The following is a 24,696-nucleotide window of genomic DNA, read 5'->3' on the forward strand; positions in this document are numbered from 1 at the left end:
CTCCTCAGCAAAGAAGTAACACCCATCGAAATGAATTCACCTCCTCAGTCATACTTAATCAAATCATCCTGTTTTGTTTTTCTTGTGACATTTATTATTATCTCCAATTATCTTGTTCATTTTTATTGTTGTTGTTGTTACTTGTATACTGTCTATGCTCACGAGAATGTAGGTCCCATGAGAGCAAGATTTTTGTCTGTCCTATTCACATCTATATTCCCAGTCTCTGAGTGCCTGACACATGATAAGCTCTTAATAAGCATTTGTTGAATAAAGTAGCTGAATCAAAACCAGACTAAAACCATAGGTCTTTTGAGTCCTAATCCAGTGTTCTTCTAACCATTCTATTTATCCTGCCTTTCATGAAAGCACTTACACCTTTGGAGCTACAATAGGAATTGATGTTCAGAATAATGACATTAACATGTGCCGTACGTTTCTCTATTATCAAAGAAAAATTTCATTCAGTTCAATAAACTAAACTAATTAAAGCAGGGATGTCATGGTATGTTATTATATTAATACATTTAGAAAGATTTCTAACTAAAAAGACTTTCTGCTTTTTCTTTAGTTAACCAGAAAATTAAATTAACCCAGAGCTCTTCATTCCCCCAAAAGTCCTTGTTAATTAGGATTGTTCTATAAATCTCTATTATTAGTAAAATTTGTCATCTGTTTCATTACCCTGTTTATTAGGGCAGTCTGAACAGGGTGTCTTTGCTCATATCCTGGTATGTGTATCCTTATGAAAAGAAAAGCATTTCCTGGATCCTCACTTTTTTTCTATTCTTTGACACAGGAATATTTCATGCTCTTTGTATAATAGTTTGGTTTTCTTATGTCAGGTCCCTATAAAATTAGGAATGAAATAATTGACTTGGTTTTTAAGTAAAATAATTAAATTTAAGGTCTACTTAAAAACATCAGTGCTTTGGAATGTTGTGTGTAATAACAGAAGACTGAAAACAACAGCCTAGAAGTCCATCAATAAAAGACTGCTTACATAAATTACAGTATATCCATACAGTGGACTATTATGCAGCAATAAAAATGCAGACATTCCCTGCTTACCAACACAGAAAGATTTCCAAGTGAAAAAACATGATCCAGAGCAGCCTGCATAGAAAGATACCCTTTTTGTTTAGAATTTAAAAAGGTGGAGCGCCTGGGTAGCTCAGTCAGTTAAGTCTCGACTCTTGGTTTGACTGATGGTTTCGGCTCTGGTCATGATCTTGCAGTTGTGGCATTGAACCCCACATCCAGCTCTGCACTTAGCACAGAGTCTACTTCAGATTCTCTCTCTGTCTCCCTTCCACTCACTCACTCTCTATCTCTAATAAATAAATAAAATCTTTTGAAAAAATAAAAAGAAAAAAGAAAAGTGTGTTTACTTTTGTATATGCAAGAGAAATCCTAGGATATACAAAAAAGCGGTAACAGTGATAATCAGGTTAGAAAGCAGTAGGATTAGAAACTGGTTGAATAGGAGATAAGAAGTGAGAAAGACTTTTTTTATAGGATACTTTTTAATAAATTTGTATTTCTTAGCTATATGTATGCATTACCTATTCAAAAGGTTAAACTAAAAAAATAAAAAAATAATTAAAAAAAAACAGAAACAAAAGGTTAAACTAAAAACAAACACAACTAAAAGTAATATGTGATTCTGGACTGGATCGTGTTGTGGGTGGAAAAAAACTGTAAAAGACACTAGGACAATTAATAAAATTGGATTATGGGCTGCCTGGGTGGCTCAGTTTGGTTAAGCAACTGCCTTCCGACTCAGGTCATGATCCCGGAGTCCCGGGATCGAGTCCCACATCAGGCTCCCAGCTCCATGGGGAGTCTGCTTCTCCCTCTGACCTTCTCCCCTCTCATTCTCTTTCTCACTCTCTCTTCTCAAATAAATAAATAAAATCCTTAAAAATAAATAAATAAAATAAAATAAAATTGGAATATGGAATATGGAATATAGATTAGATAAAATAACAATATTAAGTTTTTAAATTTATCAACTCTATCATGGTTACCTAAAAGATGATCCTTTTTCTTAGAAATATACACTTAATTATTAAGAAGTAAAGGGAATGATATAACCAACTTAATGCTCATATGGCCTGAAAGAATAAATAATAATATGCACATATATATGGAAGGATTGATGTAAAAAATTTTGGCAAAATGTTAAAAACTGGTAAATCCAGATAAATGTTATATGGGAGTTCTCTGTATTTTTCATCAAACTTTCCTGTTAGTTTAAAATTAATTCCAAATAAAGGGTTAAAAACAAACAAACAAACAAAAACATTAATACTCTGGAAAATACTTCATTATAAGAAATGGCCAAAGTAGAGAAGCCTCTTCTAAGAATCTCAAGAGTTCTGTTTCTTACCTAGTCATACTTCTCACTTTGTGGTGAAGATTTTGCCATCACTTTTCTGTCTTTTCCAAGCCTGGTGATGCTCAATCAGAGGCAGGGGCAGACATGGTGACTACAGTCTACCTTGAGGTTGAAAATACCTCATCCTGCTATCCATCTTTCCTACACTTTAGAGGTGACGTCAAAAAAAAAAAAAAGGGTAGTGACAAAACATGGCATTTTAACATATCTTGAACAAAGTTTTCTCAGGATATTAATTATCATGGGGCTATAGGTATATAGTGCTAAAATACATAGTTAATTTAGTAGCAGTAAGGCTACAGAAGCATTTAATCTGGTGGTTTGGCATTGAGTGACTGAATTTTCTTACCATTTTTTCAGTTAGATATTGTACGGACTTGCTGTTTTTCCATAATTGACATAACATTACACACATGGGAGGATGTTTGACTCTACACAAACTGCCCTTCTAAGTTAGGTAGTGAAACTTACATCATAGTAAAGTGAAAAGTAAGTTATTTGTTTATATAAAGTGTCCAGGGAATGTTTGATTTTTATTACTTTGTATTTTAAGTAAGCTAAATTTCATTGTTCTTGATGAAGGTGCCCTGCGGATCTTATCTAATCAACAATACCAAGCAACTCTGGTATCAACGGAATTGCTCTTTTTTATTTCCTGTCTGCTTAAGGAAGCTCGTGATTTTGTGGTTTTATAGAAAACTGGAAAATATGAATAATGAATAATAAGTATTACCAATCCTTTCACTTCTCACTTAACAAAAAGTTTGGAAAGATTTGAGAAACAATGGTTCTGACTTGCGTTTTTTTGTTTTGTTTTGTTTTAAGATATAAATTATCATTTAGGGTTCCTGGCTGCTCAGTCAGTACAGCCTGCGACTTGTCCTCCAGGTTGTGACTACAAGCCCCACGTTGAGTGTAACGATTACTTAAAAATAAAATCTTTAACAATGAATGAAGGGTGCCTGGGTGGCTCAGTGGGTTAAAGCCTCTGCCTTCAGCTCAGGTCATGATCCCATTGTCCTGGGTTTGAGCCCAAGATCGGGCTCTCTGCTCAGCAGGGAGCCTGCTTCCCTCTCTCCCTCTGCCTGCCTCTCTGCCTACTTGTGGTCTTTGTCTGTCAAATAAATAAATAAAATCTTAAAAAAAACAAAAAAAAAAAAACAACTTGAACAACAAAAAAAGATCATAAGGTCTAAAAAAATCACTAATTCTTTTTATTAGTAATTCCATATAGTATTAGTAATATTCCCCACATTATACACTTCACTTTTCAAAAACTTTTTATCTGAGTATCATTGACACACAGTGTTACATTAGTTTCAGGTGTACAACAGAGTGATTCCATGGCTCTGTATTATGCTACGCTCACCACAAATGTAGCTGCCATCTGTCACCATACAACACTATTCCAGTACCATGAACTATATTCACAATTGCCAAGATATGAAAGCAACCCAAGGGTCCACTTATAGATGAATGGATAAAGACATAGTGTGTGTGTGTGTGTACTGGAATATTATGGAACCATAAAAAGAATGAGATTTTGGCTATTTGCAACACCATAGATGGACCTAGAGGGTATTGTGCTAAGTGAAAGAAGTCAGAGAAAGAGAAATACCATATGATTTCACTTATATGTGGAATCTGAAAACAAAACAAATGAATAAAAAAAACAAAAAGCGGAACCAGACTTACAAATACAGAGAACAAACTGATGGTTGCCAGAGGGGAAGTGAGATAGGGGGATTAGCAAAATGGGTGAAAGGGAATAGGACATACAGATTTTCAGTTATGGAATGAATACATCACCAGAATAAAAGGCTCTAACTTATCTTAAACTCTTATTTAGAAGCATTTGATCAGAATGTGTTTTTCTACAACTAATAAAACTATTTTTGCTACTTCTTCCCACAGCTACTCCAGGCCCATTTCACACCTAAGAAAATGAGGTCCAAGTGAGTGTTCTGGGCCTCAATGGCTGAATAAGATTCATGCCTATGAGTGTATCTTAAGATTTAGTGAGGTATTTCATCTGTTCATACAAAAAAATTGTCTAGGGGCACCTGGGTGGCTCAGTGGGTTAAGGCCTCTGCCTTCGGCTCAGGTCATGATCCCAGGGTCCTGGGATTGAGCCCCGAAGCTCTCTGCTCAGCAGGGAGCCTGCTTCCTCCTCTCTCTCTGCCTGCCTCTCTGCCTCCTTGTGATCTCTGTCTGTCAAATAAATAAATAAATAAAATCTAAAAAAAAAAAATTGTCTAGAAGGCTGTCGGATAGGTTATGCTAGTGAAATTAGTTGTGTAGGTTTATGTGTGGGGGTTTTTTTTTTAAGATTTATTTATTTATTTGAGAGAGAGAGAGCATGGGGGAGGGGAGGAGAGAAAGAATCTTAAACAGACTCCATGCTGAGAGCAGAGACAGACAATGTGGGGCGGATCTTACAACCCAAGATCATGACCTGAGCCAAAATCTGGAGTCAGATGCTTAACGGACTGAGTCACCCAGGTGCCCCATGTGGGGGGTTTTAAATAGCTTTATAAATTAGGGGCGCCTGGGTGGCTCAGTGGGTTAAGCCTCTGCCTTCATCTCAGGTCATGGTCTCAGGGTCCTGGGATCGAGTCCTACACTGGGCTCTGTGCTCAGCAGGGAGCCTGCTCCTTCCTCTCTCTCTGCCTGCCTCTCTGTCTACTTGTGATCTTTGTCTGTCAAATAAATAAATAAAATCTTTTAAATAAATAAATAAATAGCTCTATAAATTGACTTAGTCATTTCATTTCAAAAAAATCAGAAGTTCCAGGGCGCCTGGGTGGCTCAGTGGGTTAAGCCTCTGCCTTCAGCTCAGGTCATGATCATAGGGTCCTGGGATCCAGCCCCTCATTGTGTTCTCTGCTCAGTGGGGAGCCTGCCTTCCCCTCTCTCCCTCTGCCTGCCTCTCTGCCTCCTTGTGATCTATGTCAAATAAATGAATAAAGTCTTAAAAAAAAAAGTTCCAGCTATGTAACTGAACTTAAATATTACTGAATATTATTTAATCCTTCAATAATTTAGAACACATTTCAGGATCTTGCAAACTTTCAGGGTCATTATTTTGAAAGGAGCTCTCATAATATAACTCTAGATACAGAAGATAATAGAGACTGGACTGTATGCATACCAATTCATGACAGCTCTCATATAGTCTTTTTTTTAATTTATTTTTTATTTTCAGCATAACAGTATTCATTATTTTTGCACCACACCCAGTGCTCCATGCAATCCATGCCCTCTATTACCCATCACCTGGTACCCCAACCTCCCACCCCCCACACCCCTTCAAAACCCTCAGATTGTTTTTCAAAGTCCACAGTCTCTCATGGTTCACCTCCCCTTCCAATTTCCCCCAACTCCCTTCTCCTCTCCATCTCCCCTTGTCCTCCATGCTATTTGTTATGCTCCACAAATAAGTGAAACCATATGATAATTGACTCTCTCTGCTTGACTTATTTCACTCAGCATAATCTCTTCCAGTCCCATCCATGTCGCTACAAAAGTATAGTCTTGAAATTCTTATATATTTATTTGCATTAATAAATTGAAAAGATGTCCACAATAGCCAAACTCTGGAAGGAGCACTGAGATGCCCTTCAACAGATAAACAGATAGGTAAAGATGATGTAGTTCATGTATACAATTGGAATATTACTCAGCCATCAGAAGGGATGATTATGCACCATTTACATCAACATGGATGGAACTGGAAGGGATTATGCTGAGTGAAATAACTCAAGCAGAGAAAGACAATTATCATAAGGTTTCACCCATATATGGAACATAAGGAATAGCATGGAGGACCACAGGGGTAGGAGGGAAAACTGAATGGGAAGAAATCAGAAAGGGAGATAAACCATGAGAGACTCTGGACTTTGGGAACCAAACTGAGGGTTACAGAGGGAGGGGGTGGGGGAGAGGGTGACCCAGCGATGGGTATTAAGGAGAGCACATGTAATGATGAGCACTGGGTATTATACACAACTAATTAATCATTGAACACTACATCAAAAACTAATGATGTCTATATGCTGGCTAGTTGAACATTAAAAAATAGTAGAAAAGATTAAAAATAATTCTTTATATTACAAGAAATTGAACTTTTATATCACCTAAGGATAAAACATCTCAAGAATATACACGTATATCCAGAAAACTGCATTCATTTAGAATTTGCAGTAGTTTAGACCAAGAAGTGATGATTCTCAAGAACAAAGTTCAAACTAATCTCTTCCCTTTTGAATTAGGTTCTATTCATGAATAAAGATTTACCCCACAAAAAATCCATGATTTTTTCGAACAAAAAACTCAAGGAATTATATCTAATTATGGCTTACTTACCATTTGTATGTAATTATTTTTCAAATCTATAATCCAGTAATTAATCCTAAAATTAACACTTACATTACCTAAAGTGTTTTATAGACATATTTTATTATTACATAATGTAACCCTATTATAAATGGTAAATAGCGTCATTCACTTAGCTCATTTTACTTATTTAGTGGCTGTTTGTTCTGACTTTATAGTTGTTAATTCTCTTTATAGTCTGACTTGTATTTGGAAGTAATAAAATCAGATTTCTTTATAAATATTTATGATATAGTCCTTTTTCCTAAATCAGACGGTAGCCCTTTTTTAATTATTTCTAGTAAAGTCTGGTTACTTTTTTTTTTCCTGTGTAGCAGTGTGTACTGCATACTCCCTAGAAAATTTAATCCTGGATATTTATGCCTTAACTTCCTAATTAATCAAGATCCTGCTAACTACCATGTAGGTCCTGGTGTTACAAAGTGTGGAAAGTTTGTTACTTAAGAAGTTTATTAATTTTTTTTAAGATTATTTATTTATTTATTTGACAGAGATCACAAGTAGACAGAGAGGCAGGCAGAGAGAGAGGGTGAAGCAGGCTCCCTGCTGAGAACATGATGAGAGGCTGGATCCTAGGACCCTGAGATCATGACCTGAGCTGAAGGCAGAGGCTTTAACCCACTGAGCCACCCAGGTGCCCCACTTAAGGAGTTTAAATAGATGTTTCTGATATGGAGTCTTCTTAGCATCTACAGTCATATAGTCAAAAGGGATCACTAAGTGAAGAATCCTCTTCTTGAATGTCAATCTTTCCAGTAGGATTTTTTTTTCATTATCATATCTGTGCTTATCTCTGTTGAAAATATCCATTAGTACCAGGTAACAAAGGACAGAATATGCTCTTTGAGATTGTTAGGTTCTTTATTAAGACCCTACATTGCTCAGTATCTCCTTTTCCCTCTCTCTCGATCTTAGGTGAGACTGAAGTTTACAAGTTTTGGCCACATCTGTCCCCATGACGGATACAAATTTGTGATTTCAGAAGTTCCAGCCACCAATAAAAAGCACTGTCCAATCTTTTGCAGATGGCCAGATTTCATCACAGATAACTCCATTACACTGTCATGTGCCAAGCTTAAAGGACTGTATTAGGCTACTTTAGACAAGAACCCATTGCACTGTCCCTTTTGTTGTAAATGGCTTTCCCTCTTGCTAGTTGACAGACAGTTTAAAGGAAATAGTGACTCCTTTGTAAAAAGTAACTGGATTCAGTTTTTTGTAATAAGCCAAGTAAAATCAGTAATTCTTAACATTGGCATAAAGAATTATAACAGAATAGTAGTTATGTTTTTATTATGCCATTGTGATTTTCTGTAGAGAAACACCCAAGACTTGTTATTTATATATTTTAAATTTACAGCTCTTTAACTGTATCCAAGATTTCACTGCCAAGAATGCAGTCAGGCTGGAAGCTTTATTAGAGATCCTGTCCTTAAAAACACTTTCTTTGCCTCATAGTTTCTGTTCAAGTATTTATACTGTCCAAAAATGTACTGCTGTGGTTTATAGCCATTCCCACAATATATGATCCCCACAATATTTGATCTATCTAGGTATAAACTCTAACAAAACACATACAGTGTCTGTGTGCTGAAAATTACCCCAAAAAAGCATTGTTTACAGATGACTTTATACCCTAATTCCTAAGTACTCATGTACAGAGTATGGAACTCATGCTGTTTCTCTCTTTGAATGATGAATGATGAAGGAGCTTCAGACTTTACTAGGTGAGTTTCTGTATTGAGTGTTACAAAGAGACGTCAGTCTGCCTTTCTTTGGCTCTACTTGCAGAAAGTGAAGTCACCGCTTTTGCTGTCTTGGATCAAGACCAGAAAGAAATTGTTGATACCAATGGAGCTGGAGATGCATTTGTGGGAGGTAAGGATTCATTTATTTCATACTTATAAGTTAAACATTTCCTTTAACCCTTGCCTCTACTACATAGCCAAGATTTATGAATTTAATAATTTCATCTTTTAAATAATTAACTCCTAATGTTGTTTTCATATGCTGCTATTGCTGTATTATGAAGATATTTTACTATAGGAAAAATACTTATTTTGGGCTCAACGATAATTTGCAGTTGTGCAGTACCCCAGTCATTTTCACAAGTTTAGTTGTGTCTAGGAGGATATTGCATAAACAAGCTGTATCAAGTACAGTATATAGTATATTCTTGGGCCTTCAGGCTTAAGTGTGGACACATTGTTGTTCTTTAAAAGAAGTTGTGGTGAATATTAACTAAGGATGATATCTTCAGATTGTATCATTTGATTAAAACATCTGTTTCTAATGCAATAATTAAGTGTTCATAAATGTACTAGGAAGGGTTAAATTTTTTTCTGGTCCAGGGTTAGTAAAAAATGGCAAAATTTCTAAGAACTAGGTCATTTTTAGAACAAGTACTCTAAGATGAAGACAGTTGGAAGATTCTTGGCTTGATGAATCAGATTGATCTAAAATCTGGTTCAAAAGTTCTTTTGATATGTCTAAACCACTTCTAGTTCAGTGTAGTTAAGCTAGATAGTGGTCCCTAGAACGCTTTAGATTCCTGAATGATAATCCAGAAGAGTCCCTCTTGATCTCTCTTTATTTCTTACAACATTGAGTTGAACAAGGAACAAAGGCAAATAGAATTGACTATTGATTATCCTCCTTTCCTTGGAAGATAATTTGAGCCATGGGAAATTTAAATTATATGATAGTTTTAACATAGTATTGTTTCAAATATACTTATTTGTCTTAAGGATCTTTTTCACCAACAGAACTTTCTCATATTTCCTTCTTTGAAACTTCATGCCTACTCTTCAATGAGCTGTTAACCAGTAGACTCATCGCATGCCTCATGCCCTAGTCTTTGGAAAGAGTACATATCACAGATAACATTCTACTTTACTGTCATGCTTGTATCTTTTGTGTCTTTGTTCTAAAAGGCCTCCTCATCTATTAGAATGTTTTCCAGCTATTTTTCCTAAGCTGCATTTCTTCAGACCTATAAATCCATGTAGGCTAAAAATATCTTATCCAGAATTGGACTAAATTCTGTAATACATTAAGGAAACACTATGGATTTCTTTTTATTTTTTTCTTCCCCTCCCAGCCCCTACACTATGGATTTCATGTGTAAAATTGATTAAATCAGGAATCTCGGTACCTAACCTTTAAACTTACCACTTGTGTGTGCATTATTTAAGTACTTCAAATATTTAAAACAGTAAATATTCTGTTGTTGTTTTTTTTTAATGTTTAGTAGGGTACATTGTGAAGCCATCATAAATACAATGGTGACCTAATTAGTCACGACCTGGATCCTGGGCTACCTAGCCCTGTAAAAACAGATTCCTTTATGAACATCGAACTACCTATAATGTTCCCAATACTAGGTAAGAATGTATGGACTTTCTGAGGGAGAGAGAAGTCATTCTTAGGTACTGAAGTGGAATAGCTAGCTACCCATTTGTATTGTGGTGAGGATAATAAATGAACTACTTCACCAAAGCACTTGGGCTCTCTGTTATAGGATTTTCAGCCTCTTTTTTTAATCTCACTCTATACCTATGTATTTATTGTCAGGGTACAGTGAAGTAAATAGTAAGGGAAGTTTCTGGAACAGGGAGCCACATGCGTTTTTGTTTTTTTTTTTGTAAAGGACCAGATAGTGAATAGTTTAGGTTTGCAACTCCTGTACAAGCTGTATTGCATATTATTATTGTTTTGTTTGTTTGTGTGCTTGCTTGCTATTGGTTTAGGTTTTTTATAACATTCTAAAAACATAAAACCTTTTGTAACTCTCCAGTTATACAGAAACAGGCCACAGGCTGAATTTGGCCCTCAGGCTCTAATTTGTCAACCCCTTGTGTAATATGTTGGCAGCTTCCTCACTTAATTCACTTTCATCATACCTTGGATCCAAATACTAGGTTTTACTACATGCTGTTGAAATCACTATAGAGAAAGTGGAAGGCAGGCTGACAGTAGGCAGGGCTTTACTGGTAGCCATTTTTCTCACTTTAACCCTACTCTGATCAGTTTCCAGGATAATCAGATCCTGAAAGACTGAGTCATGCAATGACATGAACACTCTAATGTCATTTTAGCATTGAAATACTTATGTTGGCATGTTTAGCACATTCTGTGTAAGTCAAGTTATAAAGTATAGCAATAGAAAACATTTATGTAGCACTTACTAGCCAGTAAGCATCTTCAGCATTTTACATATAGTAACTCATTTAATGTTCATAAAAGCTCACTGAAGTAAGGCTTTTTTTTTTTTTTAAGATTTATTTATTTCTTTGAGAGAGAGTAAGCATGTGTGCACGAGCAGGGGGGAGAGGCAAAAAGAGAGGGAGAGAAGCTGACTCCACCGAGTCCAAGCCCAAAGCAGGGCTCAATGTCATGACCCTGAGATCACAACCTGAGTTGAAATCAAGAGTTAGGACTCAACCGACTGAGCCACCCAGAAGACCCTACAGTAGGCTATTAATAACCCCATTTTACTGATGAGACAACTGAGACACAGAGGGATTAGGTAACTTCCAGTAAGTCTCATAACTAGAGAGTAGCGGAGCCAAGATTCAATCCAGGCAGTCTGGCTTCAGAATCAGTGCTCTTACTCACTGCACTGTATTGCTTCCCTAAACTTATATGGCAATCTCATCATTAGGGCAGAGAGCCACAGACCAGCCTTACTAACAAAAGCTGGGTTTTGCCAAAGAGAATCTTTCTGTTATCTGAATAGATGATTTCATGTATTGAACAGGAGCTTTTGTTATCTGATAGGATTCTAAGGACTCTAGGGTAAGACTGTTGCAGGGAAAAAAAAGGGAAAGGGAAAATAATCGAAGGACTATAGTCCCTGGTGAGTTTGAACCAGAAGCTTTTTTTGCTAAGCAGTAGAATTGATTGCATTACAGAGATACAGAAAAACAGATCATAAACTTGCTGGGTCAGCATGGAATCTAAATACAAGGAGCTGTATGAATCAACCATTTAATAGCACCAGGCTAATGCATCCCATCTTACAATAGAGATGGTTTTATCAGTTGGAAGTACTAAAAAAATTCATTAGTTAAAAACCCCTACTTCCATCTCTACACTAGGGAAGAAAGCCTTCCTACTAGGATTGGAAATACTCCAGCTATTGAAACATACTTCTCTACCTTGAACATGAATGAAGAGGCAATGGCAACTTTTGCATTTATTATGTAGTTTCTTTTTCTTTGGTCTATTTTATTGCCTGATTAACATATCTCCTCTCCGATTGACACATTCTATCTTTAGATAATCTATTCCTCCTATTACTTTTTAAGTTTTGCTGGCTTAAGAATATTTCTGTCTTTGGTGACTTTGCGTAACTGTATTCCAGTCCCCGTTTCAAGTTCTTGGGTAAAGCATCACTTCATCTATCATGTGCTAATTACATATCCTAGTACCAGAGTGCCATGTGTTCTTATTAGCCACGTAAGAGATATATGACTATAGTACATCATAGATTTTCATGTATAATTTTAAAATGAGTACCCCACATGTACATAAACTAAATTCATAGTTCCATCTCAGGGGGTTCAGTAACAGTGACAATTCCCTCTAGCCTCTGCAAGCATGCCTCCTTGTTCTATTTGGAGATCTTAAGCACTCTGTAACATTTGCCCTTTATTTGTCTGTAGCCAGGCCTGATGGAACTACCCTTTTCACATGCTCCCTCAAAAGCCCAAGTACTACGATTGTACCCTTGGAAATGGAGACAATTCTGTAATCTCTAAGTGTGATTTCCTAATTTCCCAGGTCAGGAGAAAATTTCTTCCTGTTGTCCTGCTGTGCTTTGTCACAGCAGGTCTGCCTTTTCATTTGGAACCCTCTTTGTCACTGCCATAGTAACAAATGGAAACATTGAGGACATTTTGTGACAGGCACTGTCATTGTTCCTGGTGAAATCTCTTCCCCTGTGTCTTCCCAGTAAATGAAACTGAGAAGAAAAATCATAACAAATAACATGAAAGAGGACCTAATCAATATGTTCCCAGTGGGCTGTCAATACCAGCCTGTGTTAATCTAATATGATTTAGTTGTATGTTTTATGGCAGCTGTAGGAATATGGACTAGACCTACAAATCATATTTAGACTAAAAGTGAGTATGCCTTTGACAGATTATACCCAAGCACATATATATAGCTCTCAGATAAAAGACTGAAGACCTCACCCAAAGACCAACATTCTTAGGATTAAAAAAGCTTCGTTAAACGTGGTTGAGAGCCAAAGATAGCTTAGAACAGTTTCTTTTGAATGACAGTAACGTAACTGTTCTACCTCTAATACTTTTTCAGTTTCTTATGACAGGTTTAGCGGGGAAAATGTAATACCCTAAAAGATAATACCTACAGCATACACATGACTATTAAAGCCACTTAGCAATCCCAATGTAAATAATTATCCTAGTTCCCATCTAATAAAAAGAAGCATTGATTTTACTTTCTAATTCATATTCAAAACATTTTGGTTAAGGAAAAAAGACTTAAGTTTCTAAAACAAGGATGCTATTTCCTTCTCTTATAGCATATGGCTATACTGCAGAGAGTCATGGGGATTCTCTAAATTATCTCTGTATTTTCTAGTCTCGCCTTGTTTGCTTGTATGTTCCCAAAACATGTGTAGCTTACTCTCCCATTCTTCTTATGTGCTGCTAAATTGTGCTCTGCAAAGAAGTGGTGCAGAATTCTTGTGATGTTTTTCTGCACCACCTCTCTTCTTAGCTGTCCAACTCAGAAAACTAGAAAATAACTTAAATATGTTGTTTCTCACACTAATTCACTCAAAAATCAGAACTTTCATAGGACCTCTGTATGCAGAGAATTTATCTAACGGTAACCATGATGAGAACTGGATACTCCTACCCACATCCATACCCAAGGAAACAATAATACTTTTCCTTGTATCTTAACAATAATACCGGTTCCTGTCTTAAGTAGGAGATCTTTGGTGTTTTATTCTTAAGCAGTAATTTTCCATAAAACTATCAAATGAGGTATGAAATTGACTTCATCATTAGGAATATGAAACTCATCAAAGACAGCAGCTCAAGTTCATGGAAGTGAAGAGAAGATTCACACCTTGCACACTCATAGAACACTTCATGACATGCTATTCTAGTGTTAACCTCCAAATATTTAGAAAAGCTGATGTGGGACCAGGAATAAATTTCAAGAACATTTCCTAAGATTATTTAAGCCTTTGTTGGTTAAAAGAGGTAATGATGCTTCTCAAGCCATGACAAAAAAGAGAAGTAACTTTAGTTCAAATGGAATACGGGATGATTTTAAGTTGTAAAGTCTGGAATCTCTCACAAACATGAATGTTTCCTCAAAGATTCAGTATCCTGGATGACCTCCACCTAGAGGCAATTATAAATAGATAATGGAATTCAAAGGACTTTGTCTTCTGGAGGTTTGGATAAGACAAAGATAGTTTGAGCCATGTAGACTATCAGAACCTGAAGCTCAAATATGAGCCTAAGTTTCCTATATTTGAAGATTACTAAGAAATATTTATTCCAGGAAAACAATATTGATTTTATAACATTATATTTAGTGGCAGAGAACCAGAGGAAATGTCATAAGCAAAGTAAATTTTCTTAGAATAGTGACGTGGTAAAATATATGTGTATCAGTTTTCCTGGTCTAGAATAATTGTGCATCAAATGGAACTAACTTAAATTCATTAGTGGCCCCAGCTACTATTACATGGATTTGGTCAATTTTACCTACCCTATCTGTCTGATTCATACAACATGTATTAGTGGTATACATAAACAAACTACCCCCAAAACTTTGTGACCTAAAACAACAACCATTTACTTAGCTCCACAAATCTGTTGATTGGCAACTGGGCTTAGGCTCAGCTGGAGTTCCACTAGTCTCAGAGGTACAAGAGATTAAGTATGTCTAAAATCACAGTGAAAACCTGGTTTCATACTCGAAGTTTGACCCCAGAGTTCTAACCTCTGGTTAGTTTGTTATACTCTGCTCTATTAGTATATCATCTTATCTTCCCCTCCAAGGGAGGAAAAATTAGCAAAATGATTTTCTAAACACTCATCCATAGACTGATGCCTGTCTATGACCCAACAGATTCTATCAGCCAATACCAAGATGAAAAAAGGTAGGAGCAATATACTAAGTTTTCATGAAGCTAAATGTATTCAGTTTTAAATCTTGTCTCATTTATGTTTGAATTTGGTACAATATATCACTTATCAGCTTTGTAATTAACAAAACCAAAATAAACAAAATCATGTTCATAGTGCTAATGCATACCCTACCTAACCCAGGGACCTAACAGAAGTCTTAGTTGTGGTAAGTAAGTCATTAGAAACAACTTGCCAAAAAATTTAAAAATTAAAAAACTAAAAACAAAAACGAAAACAAAACTTGCCAAACTTCTTATATGAAAATGTATATAAAACATAACCTCGGATATTATAAAGCTATTTACTATCAGTAGGTCTGAATAAAACACAATTAATAAATTTACAACTATTCTCACTTCAGATATATGAATTCCCAAGTCTGTGGTATGAACACAGGCTCTTAATTTATTTTTCATTTAATTATGCAGATAACATTGATATTTTATAGAGATGAGATATGTTTATTTTATATCTAGTCCATGAAATAGATGGCAAATTAAAAACCAGTTTCTTTCATCAAACGCTCTTAAAATTTTAGAACCACCCTGCTTTGAGGAATTGTCAATTGGTCAAATAACAGTTTTTCAATTGAGTTAAATAATAACAGTACTAGTTATCTTGCTTATGAATTAAGGCATAAATAAAGCACATAAATAAGCTTGCTATCATCTCCTTATTCTAGCATCTATGACCTTGTCCTGATTAGTCCTTTTGCTTTAAACTGAATTATTTAATATGTTAGTGCTGAAAAGGAATATATTTTTTTAAGATTTTATTTATTTACTTGTCAGAGAGAAAGAGAGAGCTCAAGCAGTGGGAAATGGCAGGCAGAGGGAGAAGCGGGCTCCCTGCCAAGCAAGGAACCCAATGCGGGGCTTGATCTCAGGACCCAGAAGGCAGGAATCACCACTGAGCCAGGGATCAACACCTGAACCAAAGTCAGACAGTTAACTGACTGAGTCACCCAGACATCTCTGGAAGGGAGTATTTTTAAAAATTATATTTTCTGGTTTTCAGGTTTTTAAACAGTTTTTAGTCATGAAACTATGGTTCAAATGAGGTCTTATCTGAATCAGAATGAAATGAGATTAAACAAATCCTCATTTGGCCTCATCTACATTTTATTTGGTGGCTCATAAAATAACTCCCTGGAATAGGCAATGTTGAGTATGAAAACCATGATCTGTTCAGCAGTCCCTATTTGATGGATGAGGAAAGTGCGTCCCAAAGAAAGGGAGTTAATTGCAAATATGCAATACTAGGAGCCAGATCTCCTGACTCATTAATTCATGGTCCAGTAATTATACATGTTAATAACCCAAATGAAAGTTGTGTCTGTTAAGCAATCTATTATATAGTCTTCTTGGAAATACATAGGTCAAGAATCAATATCCCAAATGGGTAGAAGACTTTGATGTACTTTTTCTTGGCATGTGGGTATCCAAGATGTTTGACTTCATTTATAAACAGAAGCATATGCTATACTTATATTTTGGGAACCACATCAAGAGATCACACTTTAGGTTGAAAATTCAAATTCTAACCTGATCTTGTATATTTCTGTTTCATGAGGAGGAATGATCTTTAAAGCAGTATTTTGAAAGGGGTTGGGGCAGAAGGGCAAATTATGTCTATGAGTAAAATACACCATTTCGTGGTCCTTTTTAGGGTCTTTCCTGAATTGGAGCCATTTAAAAGTTTTGAGATCTGGGGGCACCTGGGTGGCTCAGTGGGTTAAAGCCTCCGCCTTCGGCTCAGGTCATGGTCCCAGGGTCCTGGGATCGAGCCCCACATCGGGCTCTCTGCTCAGCAGTGAGCCTGCTTCCTCCTCTCTCTCTGCCTGCTTCTCTGCCTGCTTGTGATCTCCGTCTGTCAAATAAATAAATAAAATCTTTAAAAATAAATAAATAAAAGTTTTGTGATCTGGAGGGGTTTTTTAATTCATATGCAGTATCCCGTGCCATGTTGATAGAATTTGACAGATTTCCATTTTCAGTCACCAGAGAAAGGAAATAAGTTATTCTCATAGCTATAGCACTGGCCATTTTCCTATAGGTTATACCGTGCTGCTCAGTTGCTCACTTTGTGTGGGAGGATGTGTGGTGCTGAGCTATTGCAAAGGAGCCTTTGCTCTGAATTGACTTCCTGTCCATGTCAGTCACTGCAGCATCTGACACCACTTGGGCTTTGGTTTTCATTATGCAAATATCTACTAAGTCAGACCTTACCCTGGCAGGCAAAGTAGCTTTTTAAGTTACTTCAAAATGTAACATTTGTTGACTTTCTTTTTCCAGAACAATCTGGGTTTTCTAGCATATGGGTCATAACTTGTTACTTGAGTTCATGACTAGTTGGTAGTCAACATGAAGTCAAGCCATAAACAGAACAAAAGTTTACTACAACACCACGTAGAAAATGAAAGAAAAAGAGTTTACCTTTAGAGCATTTTTCCACTGGGGGAAACCACTGCTTTGTCACATCTGGGTAGGCTAAGCTAGCCAAACTGAAGTGGGAATGTCCTGCAGATGTTAGTCCTTTGAGCAACCTGTGAACATCTAAAAGAGGGTATACAAGTTCTTGTTTGGTAGGGCTATCGGCACTCTGGAAGCTAGCTCCTAAGAGGTAACAGACGTTTTTATGTACTATGGCTAGTCAGGACATTGTGTGGCCTGTCTGAAGCTAACACTGGTCTTGTTAAATACATAAATAAGGAAGGCCTAATTTGGAAAGTACAACATCAGGTCTCACCGATATTAAGAGTAAATACTACATGGCAATGACCTCCCAAACATAGATGACAGAAGTTTTGTTTAATTAATAAAAAGAAGGTAAGACTTAGCCACCCAGGTGCTCCAGATAACTTGAATGAGGTCATTTTTCAAAGTCACCAACGACCAAAATAAGCCTCTCAATATGAAGGAAAATAAAGAATCTGACATGGCAGGGAAAAAAACAAATATTTACATCAGTTTCCTGTTCTGGATACACATGGGAATTAGGAAGCAAAAATGTCATTCAGAAGACTTGTGCACAAAAAGTAGAAATGCTCTTATCCAGTTGAAACAAGAAACATTTTTAAGGGGGGAAAAGAAAGATTTTCCACATGATCTCACTGTTTTTGTCATCCTCTGTAAAGGAAAATATTGACATTTACCAGACTGTTTGCTCCAGCTTTCTGATCTCCTGCAGTTTATTTTTATAACAACCTTATCGATGGGCCTCTTACCCAGCTCTCTAGGTTTAACTGAGTTGAGTCGATTTGTTACCACAGCTTCAAGTAGCTGTTACAGAACAAGCAAGACATCCTAATAAAGCTGTAAATGTGTTTACTCAAACAGAGTATTGATTTAACTTGGAGAGGGAGAAACCGGTGCTTAGCACAGTGTCAGGGTGGATGAATTTCACTGCAGCTTTTCATTGTCATCTGTCATGGTTGTGAAACACTAAGTAAAGCCATCAGAGGATAATTAGAAGTACCAGAAATTTAGCCCCTAAAATCAGTTAACCGCTTGGGAGTTTTGTAGCTTAATTAGCTTTTATTAAAAATTTCCTCCAGTAATAATAGCCAAGCACTTTTAACGGTGCTTTCAGGTAGAGCAAGATTTCAAGGTTGTGACTTGTTAAATATATGAATTTAATGGGTAAAGGTTTTCCAGACTTTTCCTCAGTCTAGTAATTAGACTAACACCAGAACACAATGTAAAGGGACAGTGATCTATACTCATATCAACAGAAGAAGTATGTGATTTTTCTGCAAACAATTTTAAAGAAATAGTAAAACACTTATAAAATATTTAAAACACATGTTATTGTAGAAAAAATACCCTGTTAAAATCTTTATTAAAATTCAGTGTTTTTGTTGCACAACATGACCTAGACACATAAAACTGTCACTGCAACCCTTGTTCCTAAATACTATTCTTCATTAAAGAAGAATCTAAAATATTCTAGCTGCTATAAGTTAGTCATCATCTTAAAGATAAAAGTTGATACACATGTGTAAAAGAAAAGGTCAGATTGAGGGGTTACTTACCTTCCATAGAAACTGAACTAGCTATTCAATTTGATGGAAGGTATTCATATGAACACACTACCTGCCCTCTTGCAAATGGCTAGAAAAACATCAGAGTTAAAAAAAAAAAAAAAAAAAACACTCACCTGGGATGATGAACACAAAATTGAAAACTTATTTAAAATGAGTTTGACAGGGACGCCACTCACCTGGGATGATCCCGGAGTCCTGGGCTCGAGTCCCACACACAAAATTGAAAATAAATAAATAAAATCTTTAAAAAAAATTTAAAATGAGTTTGACCATTAGATTTAAAATTAGTCTTCCTCTCAGCTGTAATCATTTATTCACTGCACTGTAGTAAACTTCTCATGACCTCTGGTACCTCTGTCCCAATCTGCTTAAATGACTAAGAAAAATAATGATAATCTGAGGGACAACCTCTTCTAAAATGTAGAAGCAACAGACTCTATCAAAAAGGACAGTGAAAGATATTGGGGCTAAAATGTAGAAGCAACAGACTCTATCAAAAAGGACAGTGAAAGATATTGGGGCGGGTGCAGTTTTTTTTTTTTTTAAGATTTTATTTATTTGTTGGAGGGGGGCATAGGAGGGGGAATAGCAGGTAGAGGGAGAAGCAGGCTGCCCACTGAGCAGGGAGCCCAACATAGGGCTTTATCCCAGGACCTTGGGATCATGACCTGAGCCCAAGGCAGACGCTTAACCAACTGAGCCACCCAGGCATCCCTGAGAGCTGTGGTTCTTTGCCTTTGAAATGCTATGTAGTTATAAGCCAAATTCTTCCTTGAGTTAACTAAGTCTTTAAGCATGAAATAGTAGATTATGAAGTTTTGTTATAGAGAGCACCACCAGAGCTCTTTCTTTTAATTTTTCAGAAGATAGAGGAGGAAATTGGCTTCTCACAGTTGTATTTACTTATTTTATTTTATTTTATTTTATTTAGATTTTATTTATTTGACAGAGATCACAAGTAGGTGGAGAGGCAGGCAAAGAGAGAGAGGAGGAAGCAGTTTCCCCACTGAGCAGAGAGCCCGATGTGGGGCTCGATCCCAGAACCCTGGGACCGTGACCTGAGCCAAAGGCAGAGGCTTTAACCCACTGAGCCACCCAGGTGCCCCAGGCATCCCTGTATTTACTTATTTATTAAGTAAGCTCTAGGGCCAACATGGGCTTGAACTCATGACCCCAAGATCCAGAGTTGCATGCTCTACCAACTGAGTCAGCCAGGCTCCCCTTCACATTTATATTTATATCTTTATTGTATATCAAAGTATTCAAAGACAGAAGAAAATGAAAGGATATGGACTTTGATTATAACATATCATCCTATTTTTTACATTTCAAAATCCTCACTATACAGTGATATATTTTGTTCTATTCAATCTTCTTAAGAATGACAACTGTGTGAGGGAGCTTGCTGGCATGGAAGGGAGGGCAAGATACAGTAGGCAGCCATACATCAGCTTTAAGGCATTGTTTCATCTGACTCCTTTGAACAAAAGGAACAGAAACGCATTTCATTTAGCTCAGGATAAGGAATTTTTTTAAGGAAACACAAGCATTAAGGAAGACATTGTAACATAGTGATTAAGACAGTGGGTCATAAGATACAGGTTTGAGTCCTTGTACTGCCATTAACTAGTTGTAGGACTATGGACAAGTTAGTTAATGTTTCCGAAGCCTTAGTTTCCTTATCTGTAAAAATGACAATAACGAGCACCTACCTCACTTGGGTTATCATGAAAGTTAAATTACATAATGTGTGTAAAGCATCATAAAGCCTCATTAAGTGCTGCCTGTAATAAAAGGAATCTCAAACAGGAGCCAAAACTGGACAGGTTTTCACTGAGAGCGGAGCCAGGTGGTAATTCTAGACTCAAATCAGTTCTAGAAACCTGAAGAGCAGGTATTCATGGCTCTTCACTCCTGTGCTTACACAGTAATGTTACCCAGCTGCCATTGCATGTGGGCTTCCTCTATCTCACCATCAACTTGCTGGTCTTTCTTTGCTATCCCCTAGCTAACACTAAGTTAGCTTAGTTTTGGTGCAAGGCGTAAATAGGACACTGACAGAACCGTAATTATTTGCTCTTTGGTCAGATGCCCTCTCCTTGGTTCAGTTAGGAGGAAGGATTGATTTACATGCACAAAATCTATCAACCAAACCCCTTAGCAATACTAGAGAGGAGGTGATTTTTCTTAAAAGGGTAATGGTTGGATGGATGAGTTCTGTCAATGTGTATGTTTGTATGCCTGTCTACATCATTTTTCTCATACTTATTGTCCTAAAAGTGTTCCCTACAGCACAATGCATCTATCACACAATACATGGAACATCAAATACCCTGAATCTCAAGCTGGAAACCTGGGATTCAATTTTTTATTAAGTTTTTATTTTAATTCCAATATAGTTAACATATAGTTTTATCTTAGTTTCGGGTGTACAGTGTAGTGATTCAACAATCCCATACATCACCCAGTGCTCATCACAAATGTCCTCCTTAATCCTTATCATCTGTTTTACCTACCGCTCCACCCCACTCCCCTCTGGTAACCATTAGTTTGTTCTTTATAATTAAGAGTCTGTTTCTTGGTTTGTCTCTCTCTCTCTTTTTTCCTCCCTTTGCTCATTTGTTTTGTTTCTTAAATTCCACATGAGTGATCATATAGTATTTGTCTTTCTCTGACTTACTTTGTTTAGCATTATACTCTGTAGCTCTGTCCACATCGTTGCAAATGGCAAGGTATCATTCTTTTTTATGCCTGGGTAATATTCCATTTTTGTGTATATATACGTACCACATCTTTACTCATCTATTGATGTAGACTTGAGCTGCTTCCGTATTTGGCTATTGTAATGCTGCTATAAACATCGGAGCACAGGTATCCCTTTGAATTCATGTTTTTGTATGTTTGGGGTAAATACTTAGTAGTGCAATTGTTAGATTGTAGGATAGTTCTACTGGTAACTTTTTGAGGAACCTCGATACTGTTTTGCAAAGTTTGCATTCCCAACAGTACACAAGTGATGCATTTCTTTCCATCTGTCCATACCTTCAGTGAATTCTTCTCAAATGATCTTACCCCAAATCCATCCACTTTCTTCCCAACACTTTAGGTCAAGCCTGTTTTCTACTTACTATAGTGGCTCCTAACTAATCTTCATACTTTCACTCTTTCTTACTCTCCATTCCACTTTTTTAAATTTTATTTATTTATTTGACAGAGATCACAAGTAGGCAGAGAGGCAGGCAGAGAGGAGGAAGCAGAGCAGAGAGCCCGATGTAGGGCTCGATCCCAGGACCCTGAGACCTAAGCCGAAGGCAGCGGCTTAACCCACTGAGCCACCCAGGCGCCGCTCTCCATTCCACTTTCTATACAATAGCCAAAATAACTATTTGACTATTTGAGGAAGAAACTGAATTACTTCACTTCCTTGCTCCAGTGGCTTCTAGTTGAACTTAGACTAAAAATCTAAACTCCTGGAGTGACCTCAAAGAATCTGTATAATCTGCTATCCATGATTCTGTATTTCATGCTACTCTCAGCTTTGCTTACATGATTTGGCTATATTGGTCTTCTTCCTTTAGGCCTTCTATCCACTTTGCACATGGAGCTCCCTTAGCCTAGAATTGTCTTACCCTCTTTACATGGCTGTCTCTTTCTATTTCTCAGTTTCAACTTAAAAGTCATCTCTTTAGGGGCACCTGGGTGGCTCAGTGGGTTAAGCCTCTGCCTTCGGCTCGGGTCATGATCTCAGGGTCCTGGGATCAAGCCCCGCATCAGGCTCTCTGCTTGGCAGGGAGTCTGCTTCCCCCTCTCTCTGCCTGCCTCTCTGCCTACTTGTGATCTCTCTCTCTCTCTCTGTCAAATAAATAAAATATTAAAAAAAAAAAGTCACCTCTTCACTAATTATCCTGTCTAATATGGGTACCTTCACTTTTATTCTCTACTGCTACACACAGTTATTTTCCTTAATAGCACTTAACACTCTCTAGAATTACCTTATTTACTTATTTATTATCTTGGTTATCTTAATTACTAACTTATTACTTGGGATTTTTTTTCTCTCCCTTATTAAAATATAAGCTTCAAGAGAACAGGGATTCCATATGTCTTTTTTTTTTTTAATTATTTATTTGACAGAGAGAGAGAGAGCACAAGTAGGCAGAGTAGCAGGCAGAGAGAGAAGGGGAAACAGGCTTCCTTGCTGAGCAGAGAGCCCGATGTGGGGCTCGATTCCAGGACCCTGAGATCATAACCTGAGCTGAAGGCAGAGCCTTAACCCACTGAGCCACCCAGGGCCCCACAGGAACTCCATATGTCTTATTCACCATTGTATCCCTAGGACCCAACAGAGTGCTTGTCATAGAGTAAACACCCAGTAAATAGTTGTATCAGTTAGTCAATCAATCACATGGCCAGCTGCAAGCAAATTTGCAACCTACCATCAAATAAAAACCATTCTAGTCAATGTATTCTAAGAAACTGGTTATTAAAGGATTTTGTCAGAAGGTGTGGATTTTGTCAGAAGGTCAGGAAATAGCAAAGTAGGCCATACTTTAGTATCAGGTCACCTTGATTTAAGATTAACCCATGCTAAAAAAAAAAAACTTTTTTAATTAAAAAAAAGATTAACCCATGCTAACATGTTATGTAACTAATCTAGTGACAGAGAGACTCATCACTACTAACTTTTTCTTACTGTTATTTAAAATAGAAGTAAATAAGAAGGGGCACCTGGCTGGCTCAATCCATAGAGCATGTGACTCTTGATCTCAGGGTGGGTCATGAGTTTGAGCCCCATATTACACATAGAGATTACTTTTAAAAAAAAAATAGAAGTGGGACACTTGGGTGGGTCAGTGGATTAAGTCTCTGCTTTCGGCTCAGGTCACGATCTCAGGGTCCTAGGATCGAGCCCCGCATCGGGCTCTCTGCACAGCAGGGAGCCTGCTTCCTCCTCTCTCTCTGCCTGCTGTTCCGCCTACTTATGATCTCTGTCAAATAAATAAATAAAATCTTTTTTTAAAAAAGTTAAAAGTAAATAAATAAATATTTTTTTTTAAATAGAGGTAAATATGGAGAGTATACATGTGTTGGGAAAGAAGACATCTAACATCAACTGTCCTAAGTATTTTTAATACAAGTAAGAAAACTAATTCCCAAGATTGTAAATTGTAAATCAGTTCCTGCTAATAGGCAGTAGCTTACAGATCAGAGGCTTCACTCAAGATTTCACAGAATAGGGACACCTGGGTAGCTCAGTTGGTTAAGCCGCTGCCTTAGGCTCAGGTCGTGATCCTTGGGTCCTGGGATTGAGTCCTGCATTGGCTCCTTGCTCAGCAGGGAGCCTGCTTCTCTCTCAGCCTCTGCCTGCCACTCTGCCCACTTGTGCACACGTTCTCTCTTTCTCTCTGACAAATGAATAAATAAATAAAATCTTTAAAAAAAAAAAAAGATTTCACAGAATATATTGAAATTACTCTGTAGATCTCTAAATTTGCTTTGCCAAAATGCCCCGTGAGTGTCCAGTGCATCAAATAACAACACCTCTGTCCTGTCCTACCTAGGATTTTGCTGGTATTCCTCCACTGACAGGTGGGAGTGGAATTCAAAGTAGTCCTCCCCAGAGAAAGCACTAAGAAGGTGAGGAGTGCCTGACATGAACTGACTCTGGGACA

At 37.1% G+C, this 24,696-nt stretch overlaps 1 protein-coding gene across 2 annotated transcripts in view; it reads left to right on the forward strand.

Annotated features, from left to right (window-relative positions):
• The window catches only part of ADK (adenosine kinase), a 531,050-nt gene that overhangs the window by 488,976 nt on the left and 17,378 nt on the right, over positions 1-24,696 (forward strand). For both annotated transcript variants that reach the window (XM_004769366.3, XM_004769367.3), the window contains exon 10: positions 8,588-8,674. In XM_004769366.3, the coding sequence (XP_004769423.1) occupies positions 8,588-8,674 (87 nt within the window). The remainder of the gene's footprint in view (positions 1-8,587; positions 8,675-24,696) is intronic.

The sequence above is a fragment of the Mustela putorius genome, unplaced genomic scaffold (genome assembly GCF_011764305.1).
Source record: "Mustela putorius furo isolate JIRA1106 unplaced genomic scaffold, ASM1176430v1.1 tig00000698_pilon_pilon_pilon, whole genome shotgun sequence".
Lineage (NCBI taxonomy): Eukaryota > Metazoa > Chordata > Mammalia > Carnivora > Mustelidae > Mustela > Mustela putorius.